General features: G+C 31.8%; 1 protein-coding gene across 1 annotated transcript; it reads right to left on the bottom strand.

Moving 5' to 3' along the window:
• On the bottom strand, positions 1 to 10678 carry LOC100779714 (probable phospholipid-transporting ATPase 8). The gene is made up of 11 exons (XM_003553781.5): positions 9490 to 10678; positions 7232 to 8592; positions 6281 to 6391; positions 5907 to 6183; positions 5552 to 5640; positions 5356 to 5464; positions 5066 to 5281; positions 4820 to 4945; positions 2726 to 2824; positions 2192 to 2383; positions 1 to 900 (listed from the first exon to the last, which is right to left on the bottom strand). The coding sequence occupies exons 1-11, from the start codon at positions 9880 to 9882 to the stop codon at positions 304 to 306; spliced, it is 3570 nt and encodes a 1189-aa protein (XP_003553829.1). The 5' UTR covers positions 9883 to 10678; the 3' UTR covers positions 1 to 303.
• Between the last annotated feature and the right edge of the window lie 5248 nt (positions 10679 to 15926).

The following is a 15926-nucleotide window of genomic DNA, read 5'->3' as shown; positions in this document are numbered from 1 at the left end:
GACAATAATAAAGATCGTATATATCAAATATCTATTGCTTTTTCCGTTCACAAATAGAAAGGCCTTTTTTGGCACAACAATTACACAAGCTTTACATAGCTAATCTACATCAGGTGACTGCTACACAAATCCTGCCTCTTCTATCTTAAAAAAAAATTGGAAACCGAAGGAGGAAAAGTAAAGAATTAAAATTAAAAGCTATTTGCAATTCTCACTACTACTTCAATGCCACTTCCCAACTCAGCAAGAAACTAAATACAATTTCAAGTTTCTAAGAATGGATGTTTAGAAGCATTTACATTTTCACAACTCCCTTTGCTTCAATCTTTCTCTCAGATGTAGTAGTTTGTCCTGGACTTGTTTAGGTAACTCATCATCAGATAAGCCAACTTCATGCCCTTCTACTTGTTTTCTCTGTATAATATCATGGTACATTGGTAGAAACCGACTTTGGAAAGACCTATAGGAGAAATAGGGTAGAAGCACACACACAACAACCAAAAGGGTAACCAGCCAATATAGACCACTTGGAGCACATGCTTCCACAAAAACCCTGTAAGCTGTAGTGGATATGGCTGGAGAGAGGTAACCGTAAACCAACACAAATACATACCAAAATGCAATGCTGCCCCATATAAAAAAATGCTGTATCCAGGTGAAGTAGTTGATGGAAAGTGCCATTTGGCAATTCACAGTCCACACCACACATGTATACATTGTGACCCCAAGTATTTCAAAATCTACCACCTTGCCATCTCTTCGGAAGGCTTGATTCAAGACAGAATTAGTGGTCAAGAAGAAGATCACTAAAGAACTAAGGACTCCATTCAACATCCAGCCAAGAATCCGGGGCCAGCTGAAGAGGATGTCCTCTACTCCCTCTAGATATAGATAGGGATGCTGTAAAAAAGATGGTGTGATTAGCACAGGATCTCAATTTTCTACTTACCATTAATTTAAAATCAAGAGCCACAAAGGAAATCAGTAGACATGTCATCGATACATTAGCATAAGAATTGTAATATTTTATAGATCATACAAATTTCAGATAAATTATAGTATGTCTGGTGACTGATGTCTATGATAATGAATGTTGGGATTTTAAAGGGCCAACACGAGAAAAAGGTGAGTAGTAGAAATGAGCAAATTAAGATGGATGTGTGGCTACACAAGAAAGGACCACCAGAAGCACCAGTTTGAAGATTATATTGCAAGGTTTTTAGTCATGTGAAAAGGGGGAGAAGGAGACCAACAAAGACATTGAGAGAAGTTAAGAGGGATCTAAAGGTAAATAATATCTCTAAAGATCTAGTCCTTAACCGAATCAAATGACGTTATGTGATTCATATAGTTGGTCTCACCTAGTGGGAAAAGGCTTTTGTTGGTGGTGGTATTGACTGGTCTATTTAATGATAAAGAACATGTCTTTTATTCACAAACATGTGTACATGTTTGCGTGCACATTTAGTTTTAGAAACTCTAATATGATAGGAAAGGTGTAGGAAAAGGGGAAGGCTGGCTATAAAGGTTAACTCAAAAGAAGGTAAAGTGGTTGCAAATAGTTTTCTTCCACAAAAACGAGAAAATATTTGTAACAGGGAGTAGGAGGAAGATAGGATAAGCATATTATAGACCTAGTACAAGCTAGTTTTGGTAAACAGTAGAAGTCATGTAGAACTTAAAAACACTTGGATAAGAGGAAATTCAAGGTATTCAGAGTACTTAGGTGAATTTATATCAAATTTAAGTTGATAATGCTTTATGAAGCACTCTACAATTAAAGAAGATGTATTCAGGCAAAGGGAAACTGGAGAAACAAATGTTTAAAAACATTAAAAAGCATCCGAAATCAGTGGTGACGTGTTTTGAGTGATTGGAGGAACCTCACTGAAAGCACACTCCTTTTTCCATTGGCTCTAGAGGCAGAACCAAGACTTTCAAAAAAGAAGCAATAAACATAAAATTTAAGGTGTTGATCATATATTAATTATAAAAAAGGTGTTCACGGTTGAAATGTAACATATTTAATCAAATGGTCACAGGTAAACTGGTAACATGAAGGTCCTATAGAGAAAAATTCAGTGTGTACAGTTCTTATCTTATAAGAAGAATAACTGTATATATCTACCTGCTGGTCCTTAAATATCTTTAATACAGACAGAATTAATTTTAAAAAATGACAATTTAGTACCTTTAGGCAAAGTTTGGCAGAAACATCCTGATCAAAAACACCTAGAGCGATTACTGGAAGTGAAGTGAAGAAGACATTGTAAAATGACATGTACCAATCATTGTAAGCAGCTTGACCAGAGAAAGAAGCATATGCCTCAAACCAAAATAGGGTAAATCCAAATGCAATGTTTTTATAGAAAAAATAGCATATCTGCATAACAAATAAAACAAGTTATCAGTGACAATTTTTTTTGTGGATGAAGTTGCCTAAATTTTTATCTGAACAGGCATGGTACAATTTAATGCATTCCCAAACACATGTAGTACTCTTAAAATGAAAACAGAAAATTATAAGATCATTTTCATCAGGAGTAACCAATCAACTCATAAGGGTTAAAAAATATGAGAAAAAAGAAAAAAAAAATCAACTATTTCATGGTCTTCATTTCAGAATATTAAGGGAACTAAAATTGGACCATGAAAGCATTTGAGTTGGTGAACACTAAATCTTTAGTGGCAAGACTTTGAAAAATATATGGATGCATGCTTTTACCATCATTGATATACGCCGATAACACCAGTGGCCATGTACCAACAACAAACGCTCCAGAAACCGGAATTGAGCTATTGCAAAATCACTTGCCATTACAGCCTGTAGACAACATTTTTTTCAAAAAAAAAAACAATCAGAAACTTAAACACAGTCATTCGAACTTAATTCATCATTAGTTTATCAATACATACACTGGCATATACTTGGCTACATGCAGAAAGAAAAGGGTACAAGAAAAATGCAGCAGAGAATCATCAATGCCCATATGATCAGGTAACACAATTATGTCCAAAAAAGTACAGAAGCTACATACATTAAACAAGTAAAATACTGCAATGCTGCAACTCTTAAAATAAAATGAATGCTCTGTAACTAATGGAAAAAACGTTATGTAATTCCACTCAATTTCTAGAATTTCAACTTATTAACCTCTGTTGGGTTTTATTTTAGATATCATAAAAGAAAAGGGAAGGAATTGTATAGAAAGACGGCTTAATTCCGTCACCCATAACCCGCCTTAATTGTTAATAATTCTAACAAATTACACATATAGCATTGTTTCAACTTAATAACCAATTAGACTAGCTTAATCCACATATAGCATTGTTAATAATTCTAACAAATTACACATTAGACCATGATATTACCAATTGTTGGAAAGTCACCGTAATTGTGGTTACCCCTAACCCGTCTTAATTGTGGCCAATTAGATTTGATTACAAGTGTCTTAGAAAGGGCTACCTATGAAGGGGCTGACAGAAAAGCTGACTGAAATGTCGTAATGCGAAACGACCAGGACGTAAACTCTCAGGGGTTGAGATCTCACATTGACTAGAGATATAGTCAATGTAGTCCTTATAAAGTTTGAGCAATCCTCACCTTCCAAATTGATTCTGTAAGGACAAGTTAGGCCCAAAACATAAGATGATATTAAAGTCTATCCTAGATCCATTCTAAGGCCACTGGCATTGCCATGCTCCAGGATCATAGCCTTCACCGTGATGGGTTGTGTGGAAAAGTCTTTTTAAATGCGGTCACCCCTAACCTGTCTTAATTGCAGCTTATCGGAGTTAGTTGCCAAGTGTCTCGGAAAGGACTACCAACAACGTTGCCTCTTTGGGGCTTGAGAACTCACATCAACTTCCAGTCCTTATAAAATCTGGGCAATCCTCGCATTAAATTTGGTTTTGAAGGGAAGAGTTAAGCCAAAAATCTAAGAATAATATTCCCCAACATTCCTCCTCAAGGTAACGCATAGATGTAAGTATAACATTTGTTTCAGAGATCATAAAACTGCTCAACCAAAAGGCTGAGTAATAAGATCATCACTCCACTGATCACCAAACCCAATATAGCAAACTACAATCAACTTTCTTCTCACAAGGTTCAATATTCCAAGTTTAGGCACAATCTACATAGAAGTTTGATTCTCATTAAACGTCTTCATGGGTTTTGTCACTTGAACACGATTATTAATATTATGAATACAGTTTCTTAAAATTATGTATTTATCCCAACAAAAATCAGCCTGACAGAAGCAGTTAATGGCTTTAATATCTGATACATATTACAGTTTTATCTAAGAAAGAGAAACAACTAATGAAAAAGATGGATTAGCATAGTCACTTTTAACAGTTCTATTATGTACATAATAATATTAATAATAACCTATATTGCATGCATATGGGTTTAACAACTTGGATGATTTTGTATAATCCAATTTCTCCATAATTTAACATAATCTACCAAATGCATGTTCACATATTAAAACCACATGTTAAGAGAGCACAAAGTTATGAACAGATGGACATGGTTAGATTAAGGGTAAATTCAGGTAAAAAGCTTAACTAAATAGTTATTCAATAAGTTATTATCTCAATAGAGCTTATGCCATGAATTTGAAACATAAAACTTATTGGAATAAGCTAAAAAGAGCTTATTTTGATAAGCTTCACTAAGAAGCTTATTGAAGTAAACTAGAAGAGCTTATAAGCTATTTCCTTAAACTCAAACTCCCTACAAGCTCTTCCAAATGCCTCCTAAGGACAGGTAAAAGCACATCTCAAATAGGTATAATCAAATTTATCTTTAGACCTGCATCCCTTCAGCACCACTAATGCCAACTCCAATATCAGCCTCCTGAAGCATGCCAACATCGTTTGCCCCATCGCCGATAGATAATATTGTCTTCCCTGTTCCCAATTTCACCAATTTTGTAACCTGCATATTTTTTTTGGCTGATGTGATTAAAATGTTTTCACACCAAAGCAATGATGGCAATACAAGGAACTTCCATTTTTTATATGACAGAAATTCAAATTGCACAACCATAGTACTCACACGAGCTTTTTGTTTGGGTGAAGATCGGCAACATATGACAGAAGCACAATTAATTGCCAGCTCAAAGAAGGCCCTTTCCAAATTCTTGTTAAGAGAATAATCCAAGGACTTCCCATCAATTATCAAGCCAAACCCAGTTGTATTAGAACTCTCTTTCGCAGACTTGATTTGCGAGATTCCTTCTCTAATTTGCTTCTTAATGCTTTCAATAGAGGCCTAAGCAATTGTTGTATCAAAGGTCTATAATTCTGAGAGAAATTAAATGACAAAAAACTTCCAAGATCATGTACCTTTGATAGAGCTTCCTTGTCCCCTTGTTTTTCCAATGATAGGATATCTGGTGAATCCAGAGTGATCACTATCTGTTTCATGTCTTGTCTTAGTAAACTACATGCATACCTGTAAAAACAAAAGGCAAAAAAGACCAACTTAAATTGTATGCTACTTCCTTAGAAAAATAATCTAGATCAAGCCTTTTTAACGTACCCTATGTTGACCGCAGTTTCCATCTTGTCTCCAGTTAATACCCATAACTTGATTTTTGCCTGGGCGAGCTTTTCAATGCATTCAGGAACCTGTACTTTCAAGTAAACATAATAAACTTTATTAACTAATCAAGAACATAACTAGAGGTGTTAGTAACTGATTTTTCGGGGGTCAATTTTCCCCACATTTAGTGGTCTATTTTCTGAAACTGGAGTTCATTTTTTTGTCAAAAACTTTCATTTTATCATCACAATGTATGGAAATCAATACTTGGGGTGAAGTTGTAAAATGTACACTATAATATAGGCAAAAACTTATATAATTGAAGTATAAAAATTAAAAGGTTTATACTTACCCCCTTTTGCAGTCTATCCTCAACTGCGGTAGCACCAAGAAGAATCAAATCCCTTTCCATCTTATCAGCAGCTGCATCCACCAGCGCATCTCGGTCTTCTGTTACAGTAGTTTTGATCTTTGAAAATTCATTGTCCCACAACTTATATTCTTCTTCATCAAGTTCACGGTATGTGATTACAAGGGTTCTTAAACCAGCCTCAGAATATCTTTTGATATGATCCCTGGTTTCAGCCTCAAACTGTCTTCCATGTTGCGAGAGCCTTTCAAACATTACACTGAATATATGCATGGAAATGCACAATTTGACATCACTTCATGTAACTTGCTACTAATAATGCGTTATTTAAAAAGCATATGGATATTATTTGAAACCTGTCAGCACCCTTGCATAGGAGCAATAATTGATTTTCCTCATTCCTCACTATCACTGACATTCTTTTGCGGGAACTGCTGAACTCTAAGACATGCAGAAGCTGGTACACTCTACTCATAAAAAATTAACCCAACGAACAATAAATTAAACACAAATTTTCAAATGAATGAAACTGTGCCAAAATTACAATATGGATATATAAAGTCAAAGCATTTTAAATCACTTTCTCTCAGTACGGACCAAAGATATCAAACAGGTTCAAACCTACAAACTAAATATATACCACAATCACAGTATTTTATCCAAATAAATTATAAAATTTCAAGTTGAATTTTCTCTTATTGAGAGTTCAAGATGATTTTCATATAGTTTGCAATTCTTTTGACATTTATTTGCTTCACTTTTTTAAGTGCATGATCTTTATTATCCTCCTTTTTCAGCCCATATTCTTCACAACATGAAAGGCTTTAAGCAAATAATTTTCTTCCTCTCAATTTTTCAACCTAAAACCAGATTTAAGAACACAGTCTACACAGACACTTTCTGAAAATCCTTTCCTTCACAGTTTATTCGCAAAAGGAAAATTTCCTCCTAACTATAATCTACATCATCCAAGAAATTACAATAAACCCCTAGTTGTACTTTTTCTTTTATGGGTCTTATATACAATGAAAGTTGAATATATATATATATATATATATATATATGAAGATGTGAAAGGAAGAGTAACTGAGTAAATCATAACTTCGAAATTCCTATTATAGGTTTCATTTAGTGAGATCAAACTTTGTTGACTACATAAGCTGAACTACTCTATTAAATAAGAATTCTATCTCACATCTGAGATTCTGAGGTGACAATTTTGGCCACCAAAATTACGGGGAGTGTATCAGCAGATAGGGCGGATATGTATAACTATAACAAAAACATGGTAAAAAGAGCTAGCCAACCTGTCAACCTTTTTTCCACTTTCATAATTCAATTCATGCAATGATATGCTTGTTTGTGTCCTTGCAAAAAACTCAAAACCAAGCTCCCTTGCAGCTATGACAAAAGCCGCTTCATCTGGTGACTCAGCTTCATAGGAAATTTCTCTTGACTCTTTATCTACATCTGGAATAGCTGTGTGACAAATAGCTAAAACTCGAAAGAATCTCTGAATGAAGTCTGTATATGGTTCATTAACCCATTGCCCGTTCATTATCCGCTCATCTCTAAAGTTAAAGCCCTTAATTGGATGCCGAGAGTCCACAAAGTCATTACTCTGACCCAACAAATCAGATGATCCCCCATCAACTTCAGATTCCACATCTTTTCCTCTCCTAGCAAGTGCCTTCTCCACTTCTGTCATACCACGGCCATACGGAATGCCCCCTATTGAACATTTGACAAACTCCATCGAGTTACATGTCAAAGTACCAGTTTTATCACTCAATATTGTATCAACCTGACCAAGTTCTTCATTCAAATTAGATGTACGTGCACGAGCTGGCCTATCTGTTTCTTCATAATACATTTCCTGGTCATGGTTGATGAAAATACTCTGCAGAACTTTCACAAGTTCTATGGACACATAAAGTGATATTGGAATTAGATATCCATACAACATGAGAGCAGTCAAAAAATGAAGAACAGCAGCAAGTGTTGCCCTTCTAGGATCATAAAACACCGTTGTGTTGTCTGGACGAAGATACCATCTTCTATACCTGCCAGAACTAATATCCCTTTTGGTCTCAACACCAAAAAAGACAGAACCAATAAAGGATATCAAAACCAAGGTACTGAAGAGGATGTAGATTATCTTATCCATTTTTCTCTCAATTTTGCTTCTCTTGGACGGAGGATCAGTGGAGTTCTGCATGACTTTTGTATCATGGCCAGTAAAGATAACAACGCCATAGATATAATCAGTGTTTTTCAGCTTAGAATCTCTTAACAGGATCTGCTGCAAGGAAAGAGGATATTCTTTACCATCATATTGTAAAGTTCCAATAAATGAGTACAGATTTTCATTAGGATCCTCACATTTAACCACAGCCTTAAACTTTTGGAGAGATTTTTCATCTTGAAGATGAATTGACACCTCCAAGGCATGCTTTAATTTTAGATTAGTTTCTCCATCAAGATTCATAGTCTCGACATAACAAACCCCATCATCATAGCTTGATGAAAGCAGAAGAAGATCAGCAGGAAAGTATTCATCCTTATACACTTTAATGATATCACCAACACGGAGTTTCTTCCATCTAGTCTCCACAAATGTATAATTTCTACCATATACCTGAACCTTTCGGTTGTTTGCCTCTATATCCTGAAGAATTAAAAGAATTTTAGCCAGGAAAACTTCTACTCCCCAAATGATATATAGGATGTCAATGGGGAAAAAGAAAAGAAAAATAAAACTTTCCATAACCAAAAGATTTAAAAGAAATGAATCCAAAAGAGTGACTCTTAACAGAACACAAAAGTCAAGTACATCCAAAGCAAGTGGCTAACAGAAAAAAGAATATGCCAATAAAAAGAAAACAAGTTACATAGGCATAAAGCAGCACTTAATTACATGACAGAATAATATGGAACAGTATCATTTCCTAGAATCGTCTTTTCAAGAATTAAGGAAGATGACAAATTTCTGACACAAATTGGAATGCAATTGAATTATATTATATTAGATGTGTTCAAAGAGAAAAAAGAGAGTTTTACAATAGCCATTCCACTTTCCAGAAACAAAAGAGCATTCAAATATACATATATGTCAATAAGATCATAATAATTTTCTAATCTTACTTAGAGCATTGGAAGACAGTGAAGATTCTCAACCGACACCTTGATCATCAGCAGTAGTAACTAGCAAGGGGAAAACTACTCCCATTTTTTTTATTCTTTCATAATTTTTTTCAAAACCACAAACAAATGCAAGCTTACTCATAACAGCATAATGCCAATTGAGTATGGTCCAATTTTATTGGACTTGTACATAAACATGGACCTTTATAGAAAGCACCACCAGGGGGAAGGGGCAATTCGTACTTTTTGTAGGCATGATTTGGGCCACAACATCAAGGTTTTATAATCAGCCGCATTTGTCCACAATTTACTCGCAATATCAACAAACGCGACGAAATCACAACGCGACCACAACTGATATTTAAAACCTTTATAACATTCAAAATTTGAAAGGAAAAAAAAATACAAAACACAACAATACCTGTTTTCTCCTCCTCCAATCTTCCACAGCTTCCTTGGCCATAGTAGCTCCAATCACAACCAGCAAAGGAGCAACAATACTCAGAGCAGTAAAAGGTGCCAATGGACTAAATGAAACACACGCAACAACAAGAAAGTAGATATTTGCAACCCTCCTGAACTGCTCAAACAAAGACTTGGGGATGAAATTAAAAGCTGTATACTTGGTTGTTGAAACATAATTTCCTCCATAATTCAACTGAACTGCTTCAGGGTTATCTGGATCATTGCAGTGGACAACCCTTGAGTACCCCTTCTGCCCAATTTGGGAATGACCATCTCTGAATGGATATTTCAAACAAGAAAAACTGTACAATTTGCTGAAACGTATCCTCCTTTTGCTCCCTTCAGGCATTTTCCAAATGGGGTGTGTCTAATGTGTCTGCTTCACTTCACTTACAAAATCCAACTAATCCTCTAATTCTCCAAGGGATCAAAGAAGCACCCATCATTCATAACTCCCTCAAGCACAGTTTTTTTTTATCCTCAGCATCAACACCCTCACCTACTCTGAGAAGAAGAATGAAAGCAGCAAAGTACAAGGCCAGAAAATTTTTTATTAAAGGAAAAATAATAAAAATTAGGCCAACCCCTTCACCTAATAATGGCCACACTCAATTAATATGAAAAGAACCCCCCAACATGGCAAGTCCAAGATAAAAATAAAAAATGAAAAAGAAAATAATAATAATAATAAAAACACTTGATTTGCTTTGATCCGTTTAAATTTCCCAATTCAAAAAAGAACACAAAGCCTCAACTGCACCACAATCACAGCCAAAAATGAGCTACAAAGTGTTCTTGAACATTTGAAAACCCCCTTAAAGTAGAGTTTTTGTTCTGGAATTCCTTGCTCTCAATGGAAGCTGCAGATGTCTCTTCTTTGCAAGTTCAACCGAATTTTAGAGAGAGAAACAGAGAAGGAGAGAGAGGATCAAAAAGCAAGAGCTTGGTATGAGTAGCAGTTAACTTTGCCGCTTCTAAAAGCAAACAAATGAGAGAGACAGAGAAACATTGATAGAACCGACTACTGAGCAGGTCATTACTGCTAATAATATTTACTGCCTTCACTTCAATTCACTTCTTCACCTTTCATTCATTTCGTTCAAAAGAAAAATAATGAAAAGTACACGAAAGAAAAACAGATAGAGACCAAAACAGAAAAACGGGTGAATACTCAAAATAATAATACTAACACCAACAACTATAGTATAATACTAACACCAACAACTACTGTTTGTCCATCTGACAACTATTAATCGAATAATTTAATATTTGAATCTGATTAATCTATAAATATAAAATAAATCATATTAAAAATAAAATATTCACCTTATGTAATTTATTATCTCCAATAAAAATTTATCATTATTTTAACAAATCAACATCATATCAATATCGTGTTAAAGAAAATAATAATAATAACAATAGTATAATAGTATACCCTTTGTTGTTGTTTGCATGACATGAAGACTAGGACTTTTAGTTGGTGCAATCCACAAAACACTTTAACGTTTTTGTTTGTTGCTTTGTTACACGTGTTGTTACATTGACAACAACAAAGCCTGATACCGATAGATACTCCTTCCCTTGTCCTAGCTAATAAGCCAGATGCGGCTCCCTTTTCCATCTGTCACAAACACTCACTTGGGTTAATATTTTAGTATTCATTTAATTACCATTTTTTTTCTTGTCATCTTATTATCGTTATTATGTAAATTTGATCCTTATTCCTTTAAGCAAATTTAGATTCTTTCTGTTTTTAATTATCTAATTTTCATATATATGGTACTTGAGATTTAATATTTAACAAAAGAGTCTTATTAACTAATGTTTTAAAGAATTAAAAGAAAAAAAATATTTATTATGAACAGCCTAAAAAAACATTAAAAAAATTATAAATATTATAATTTTATGCATTTCAATAAAAAAAATACTCTTTTTATTCCGTTAATTAATGACTTAAACACATTGATTTATATTTGTCTTAACAAAAATACGGATGTAATTTTTCATTATATTATCACATCCATAACCACTTTCATATTGACCTAGGTTTTTTTTTTTTACTAAATTGACATGTAAACATTTTCATTAAATATTAATATCAATTTAATATATAATTTGAAAAAAAATAACTAAATTAGTAAGTAGTCAAATTTGAAAAATAAATAAATGTCTAAATTTGTGAAATAATATAATAATAAGATTAAAAGTGCAATTAGATTTATTTTTTCTGAATATGTTTGTCCTCATCTTTTACTACATTTTTGGAGGCAAATGGGTAGTGCTGTCCATGTTGAACCACATGAACTTTTCTTAAGAGTAACGAAAATTTGGTATAGTTAATTAAAACGTACCAAGAATAAACTAACATGTTGATCAATTAGTTCATGATAAATTGTTAGTGTATGAATTCTTAATTTTTTTTGTTTTGATTTTGGTTGAGGTTTAGGTTAAAAGTAGAAGACAAATACATTTGTTTGTAGTAGTTTAGAGGTAGACGCATGTTGATATACCCAACCGTAAGAAACAAGAAAAGGAGTCACATCGATCCCACCCATTAAAAGAAAGAAAGAAAAAACTCGAAATGGACATGCAAGGTGATAACGTAAGAAAAAAAAAACTCGAAATGGACATGCAAGGTGATAACGTTTGGATATGAATAGAAAGTTCCAAATGTTACCATGACAAGTATTTAGTATGAGAGCATGTGACCATGCACAACTTCACAAGTGTCTTGCATGTGCCTATGCATCTTCTTCCATTAAATGTGTGTATAGGGAGAATGAAACCATGTCATTTGCTGCTTCCAACTCCTACATATATAATAGGTTAATAAATAAAATTCATTTGCTTCTCTCTAAGAATATTGCTATTTTCTTGCTAGATTTCAGACGACTTTGACCCTAATATAAAACTATATATATTATTTTCTAAGAATTTTACACTGATTCATTGCCAGGATAAAAAATTACACTATTAATCAATTAAAAATTATCATTAATATAAATTTTAAAATAATTATTGTAATAATTAATAAAATTGTTATGCTATAATAATTTGTTATTATCTGTTCATTTTCTCATCTTTTTTAATTAGTGTAAGCTTTTGAGAGAGAAAATATTTTAAAAAGTACTAGTATGACGTCAATATCACCTAGCTAGCAATTATTTTGCTTTAACTTTTTCCGTAGATTTTGTGGCAGATCTTTTCCATTTGATTATACGTTTTAAAAGTTATTTTGCATTTTTTTAATTAATAAATATTTTTCTGTTCTTGTGTCTTTTCTCTTTATTTTTCAGAAGAATTTTCAAAAAGTGGTTTTTTTGTATTTTTTGATGAAATTTGCCAGACTTTAGTATTTTGTTAATTTTATAATTAATAATTAAAAAGATAAGGAATTTCTTTTGCGTGGCCCCACATCGCGGTCCTATATGACAACAAGTCTCTTCCCCTACTCAACTTAAGTGTTGCATTCATGATCATGAAGAAAAATTGTGTGTGAAACAAGCTATAAATATTATTAATTAGACATTTGAAGCAGTTTTAGGGTAAAAATGCATAAATTATAATTGCTCAATCATAAATGTTTAAACTTATACGCTCTTCCATGAATCCATGATATCATTTTTTGAATATATATTTTGTATGTTAATTAAGAGTTTAATTTCTAGGTATTATTAATTAAGAGTTTAGTATAATTTTTAAGATAATGATTATAAAAACGAACAGTTTTATTGTACATTACGATTTTTTATTAAACAATAGTATAAAATTATTTTTTATTGCATGTGCAGATTACTTTATCATTGATTAAGAATTTATAATAAACAATAATGTTTGATGAAAAAAAAAATAAGAATAAAGATAATCACTCCTTGTGCGTAGACATGTGGTCCTCTCCTAAAATTGAGGGCAACTTGGCAGTTGGCACCTTTGAAGAGTTGGGAAATCCCAAACATAGCACGACACATGCCATGAGGCCATCTTGGCCAGCTTCATCTCCCAATCACTAATGCTTGTCCTTCTACATACTAAATGTGCTAAAGAAATTTAGATATAGATGTTATCATATATATATATATATATATATATATATATGTGATGTATAATTTTTTCAATATTATTTAATTATAGATTATCATTTGAATTACTTTCAAATAATTATTTTAAAAATTAATAAACTTATCATACATAAAATAAATTATGATAAAATAATTGTGTAAAATTATATAATACTTTTCTCATATATATATATATATATATAAAAATAAAAGGTTTGCTTACATACTCTCACGTCTCAAGTTAGAGTTAACAACCTACATCAAATTATTTGAATCAAAAACTTAATTATTTCTTTTATCATAATAAATTTATTTAAGAATAATATAGTAATTTAATATTTATATTTTTAAACTCATTTATTTCTCTCCCCCACTCATTTTCACGTAATTTAATGTTTATATATTTTTTAAAATTAAAATTAAAAAAAATTAGAAAGAGGAGAGAGAATGAGTAGAGAATAAAAATAAATGAGTTTTAAAATATAAATATTAAATTATTATATTTTCCTAAACTAAATTTATCATAAAAATAATTTAATATAAATTACTAAAATATTAGTTTTTTAGCAAAGCTCTATATATATAAAGAATAGGGTATATATCATCAAAGATCTGGAATGAAGAGGCTCCCTACCCATTTGTTCATTAGCTAGACAAGACATTTTGCCATCTTAGTATTTGTCATTCTTAGTTTTGTTGGGTTGTTTTGTTTTGTTCTACTACTGTGTTATTCCCACGAAATAAAAAAGTTCCGTGAGCGAATGAAAGTTAAATTTGTGATTAAAAACTTATTTAAAACAGAAAAAACAAGTTTTATTTTGTGAAATAATAATCAAATTTTAACATATATTTTTAATATACTTTATACTATTAAATTAATTTTTTTGTGAATTACATTTCATAAAATAAATTTATCATTTTCAATTAAACTCTTAAAATTATAAATTTAAAAATATAAAAAGTGTATAGTGGAATTCTGTTACATATGATCGGAAAACCATTTGATTCACATATGACGGCAACAATTGCAGATAGCAATAAAAGCAACCGTATGACAAGGGTTATTATTAATTGTGAGAATAACTATAATAAAGATTAATAGTAATGATAGCAAGTACCACAAAAATAATTAAAAAGAACAATTATATATGCAACAGGTAAGGATACGGTCCCTTAAAAAAAACAGGTAAGGAAAAAATTTATAATTCTAAGGGTGAAGGGGGCTTAAGGGTGAATGGAAAAATGAGGAAAAAAAATTAAGGGTTTGAATATTTTATTGATATTTTTAATAAAATTAATAAATTAATATTTATCTATAAAAAAATTACAAAAGGTAAAGATTACGAAACTAGAATAATTAGCTTTAGTTTATTGGTGCTAGCCAGCTAGCAACATGAACTAAAACAAATTTGCCTAACGCTTCTTGCACACTACATGATAGTCTCTTTTGATGTGTTTGGTGTTGTTGTCACATAAAAGATGTAAAGTTAGTTTTAACATGTTTGGATCAGTCTTGCTTCGATATTATTTCTTACTCTAAATAATGATCAAAGGATTCATGTCAAGATGGGAAATATCCTACTTGAGTATGAGTTCCTAAGTTTTTCCAAAATAATGCTTAGTATAGGTGAAAAAAAAAAGAAAAAAGATGAAAAAGAAGATTTGTATGAAAATAAAGGTGAAAAGGTATAAACGAGGTTGCAAATGAAAGCAGTAAAGAAAAGTGATAATGTAAAAAGATAAAAGGCAGAAAGATAAAATATTGGTGTTTGATTGATTGCGTCTTTAAAATTTGAATTACAAGATCTCTATTTACAAGCTATAATTTTTTTCCTTGATGACTTTTTAGAACATGATTTGAGAGTCATACAGTTAACTAGGTGTGAGGTCATTTTATTAGTTTTACACTGATTTGACTCATTTTGACAATTGAATTCGGTGGTTAGTATGAGTTGAATTTGACTAACATTTTGGTTAAATGCTATTAAAATTTAGACATGTTCTTTTTTTCTACAAACTGATGAGTTATTTCAAATGTTCATGACAATCCCTTCCTATTTTTTAGGAACATTATCATTTATCAATTTTAATCATTACAAATCTTTTGAATATCAACAAAAGGTAAAAAAAAAAAAACATCATTTTATCTTTTTATTAAATGAAATCAGATCATTTTAACTAATTTTTTAAGCTTAAAGTTAGTTGAATTTGGTCAATTCGGCTAACAGTATAAATAATTGACTTTATCCAAAATTAATACTAAAGTTAGAGAACACATGAAAGGGCATAATTATTATACAATGAAGCTAATATTTGGGTTTTGTTGTGTAAG

The sequence above is a fragment of the Glycine max genome, chromosome 19 (genome assembly GCF_000004515.6).
Source record: "Glycine max cultivar Williams 82 chromosome 19, Glycine_max_v4.0, whole genome shotgun sequence".
Lineage (NCBI taxonomy): Eukaryota > Viridiplantae > Streptophyta > Magnoliopsida > Fabales > Fabaceae > Glycine > Glycine max.
The sequence above is the reverse complement of the archived record's forward strand: the minus strand, read 5'-3'. Positions and strand labels throughout refer to the sequence as shown.